Raw genomic sequence first — 3252 nt, 5'->3', positions numbered from 1 at the left:
CTATTTATAAGCAACACCTAAGCTAGCCGAATGGTCACTTACATTCCTTAAAAATTAAGCAAATGAATCACTTAAATGAACTAGCTAAATTCGGCTGAACATGGAGCTCCATTAGACACCTTCTAGATGAAGCATTGGACTTGGAAAAATTTGGATGATGCATGGATAGCTAGGTTCGGCCAATGGGCATAAATTAGCTCATTTATGTTGCAACTCTTGGCTAAAAAGTGACCAGCAATTAAGAGGGTAATGAGCAGCCAATTTAAGTGTGAAAGCTCAACATTGAAGAGTCATGGAGTGTGAACACATGGAACCGAAAAGCCAAGATGCATCCAGCAAATGTGAAAGGATTAATTGACAGCTTTGGAGTTGGAAACATTAGCTCTCTTGACTGAATAGTCACCTAGGAATGCCAAATTCAGCTCACCAATTTGATGCATGTATCTCCAGGTTCATTGAATCTATTGTGCATGCACCAAGCTAAATGAATCTCCACATTCGGCTCACCTTGCTAAATGAACCCCCACATTCGGCCAACCTACAAAAATAGGAAGAACTAATATTAATGTGGTATTTAGCTGAACTAAATTAAGAATAAAAACAAGACACATTAATTCGGTCAACAATGACACTAAAATCAGTTCATTAAATTCGGCAGCTTTAAAGCAATTTTAAATCATGTAATAAAACTTGACTTATTAAAAACATGCAACAAACATATTAATAAGCTGTAATAAACTAATTAAATCGACTTAAATAAATATTCAGCTATTAAATTAATGTCTAGTTGATATTGAGCTGAATTGAAAATGTTTGAGCTGAAGTTGAGCTAAGTCGAGCTTATTGAGCTGAAATGGAAGTTAATTCAGCTCGTATTAAAGTGCAAGGAAGGCTCATCGAGTTTGTCCAAGCTTCGTCAATGCGTCCAACCAAAGTCTCGCCCCAAACTTGATCTACTAAGGCCGAAATAGCCTCCTTGAATTGTTTAGCTCGTGATCGGGTGATTGGACCTGAAGCGTGGCTGTATCACCTATCACCAAAAATCCATAAACCAAATAAAATCACAGTTACAAAACTTACCACCAACGCGCAAAGGCAAAACAGAGATGACAAATTGTGGCAACAAGGATTTAAGAAGAAAATGGACTACTAGAAAAACCAAAGTAGGGAGAGAAGGAAATTTTTAGTAGTAGTCGATAACAAACAAAAAGAGGAGAAAAGAAAGGCCAAGGGCACATTTTGTAGAAAGAATAATAGCCCGAAAAAAAATAGAGGAGAAAAAATAGTTGGCTGTAAGGGAGAGAAAAGAATTGGCAAAGAAAGAAAAAAATGAAGGGGAGGGATGGAAAGAGGGAAAAGATTTGGCCAAGGGAGGAGGGGGGACGTTTGCTTACCTTTTTCTCTAAAAAGTAAAAATTTGGGAAACACAGAATTCCACTCAATCACCACTACGAGGTAAATCCCTGAATTAACTCCCCTTATCCCGAATTTCACTCCCGAACCGTCCACCACAATCCCCTCAACCACCGAATTCAAACCCCACTCAAACTCTTCAAATTTTGGTCAAACTACAACACCCTCACGGCACAAGCAATAAAAATAAATGCCATGTTTGCGCAAGGACTCGAACTCCAAACCTCCAGCTCAATTGCACTCCACTTAACCACCAGACTAGCAGACCCATTCTAACATATTTTACCAACATTTATTTATAACCCTACTAACTAGAGATAGAGGTTTGTTCATTTAGAAACAAAAATTTTCCCAAGCTAAGTCTTGAACTTGGGACCTCCCAAACACTCCTAGAACACATAACCATTAAAGCTGACAAATATTTGTGTCACAAACATACGAAAATAAATATATAAGGGATTTTTGGGGCGTTACAACTTTACCCCCTAAAAGAAAATTTCGGCTTCAAAATTTTACCTGATCAGAACTGATGAGGATACTACTGTCGCATCACACCCTCAGGCTCCCACGTGGCCTCCTCAGAGCTATGATTACGCCAAAGAACCTTAACTAGTGGAACTGATTTTCTTCTTAGAACCTTTACATCTCGCTCCAATATCTGAACTAGCTCCTCTTCAAACGTCAGATTTGGCCTAACCTCGATCTCCTTAACAGGAACAATATGCATGGGATCAGAGCGGTAACGCCTTAACATAGAGACGTAGAACATGTCGTGAATCTAATCCAATTCCGAAGGTAATTCCAACTGGTAAGCAACTGGTCCTACTCGCTTAAGCACATGGTAAGGTCCAATAAATCTAGTGCTCAACTTACCCTTGCAAACAACTCTCAGTACCTTCTTCCAAGGCGAAACCTTAAGAAACTAACTTTATCCTTGAAACCAATAAGTTTAGGGCTCAACTTACCCGTGCAACCAAGTCACGCATTGAAAACTCAATCTCTCGATACTTTAGGTCGGCGTAAGACTTCTGTCTATCAGATGCCGCTGACAGTCGGTCTCGAATCAACCTAACTTTATCCTCGATATCAGAAACTAGTTCAGGGCCTAGAACACACCAGTCGCCCATCTGATTCCAACATGAAAGTGTGCGACACCTACGACCATATAATGCCTCATAAGGTGCCATCTGAATGCTAGACTGATAGCTGTTGATATAAGCAAATTTTGCTAGCGGCAAGTAATCCTCCCAACTGCCTCGGAAATCAATCACCTAACTCCTTAACATGTCCTCCAGTATCTGAATCACCCTCTCTGACTGACCGTCCATCTGAGGATAGAACGTTATACTAAAGTTTAACCTTGTTCCTAGAGCTTCATATAGTTTCTTCCAGAATCGAGACATGAGGCGAGGATCCCTATCAGATATTATTGAAACCGGTACCCCATGCAATCTCACTATCTCAGACACATATAATTTAGTTAGCTTCTACAAATAGTAGTTGGTCCGAACCAGTATGAAGTGGGCGGACTTGGTCAATCGATCCACAATGACCCATACAGAATCCTTTTTAGTGGGTGTGAGGGGTAACCCACTAATGAAGTCCATAGTGACTCTCTCCCACTTCTAAAGTGGAATCTTGACTGGCTACAACAAACTCGAAGGTAACTGATGCTCAGCTTTAACCTGCTGGCAAGTCAGACACTTACCCACAAAATCTGTAACCTCACACTTAAGACCTGGCCACCAATATAACTCACGAAGGTCTCGATACATCTTATTTCCGCCAGGATGCATAGCATAAGGGCTACTATGTGCCTATTTCAGTATAGACTGTCTC

General features: G+C 40.3%; 1 protein-coding gene across 1 annotated transcript; it reads right to left on the bottom strand.

The window, feature by feature from the left end:
- Positions 1–1026: 1026 nt before the first annotated feature.
- Positions 1027–2540, bottom strand: LOC121218416 (uncharacterized). Its single transcript, XM_041095592.1, has 4 exons — positions 2379–2540; positions 2018–2191; positions 1395–1402; positions 1027–1030 (listed from the first exon to the last, which is right to left on the bottom strand). The coding sequence occupies exons 1-4, from the start codon at positions 2538–2540 to the stop codon at positions 1027–1029; spliced, it is 348 nt and encodes a 115-aa protein (XP_040951526.1).
- Positions 2541–3252: the final 712 nt, after the last annotated feature.

The sequence above is a fragment of the Gossypium hirsutum genome, chromosome D06 (genome assembly GCF_007990345.1).
Source record: "Gossypium hirsutum isolate 1008001.06 chromosome D06, Gossypium_hirsutum_v2.1, whole genome shotgun sequence".
Taxonomy (NCBI): Eukaryota; Viridiplantae; Streptophyta; class Magnoliopsida; order Malvales; family Malvaceae; genus Gossypium; species Gossypium hirsutum.
The sequence above is the reverse complement of the archived record's forward strand: the minus strand, read 5'-3'. Positions and strand labels throughout refer to the sequence as shown.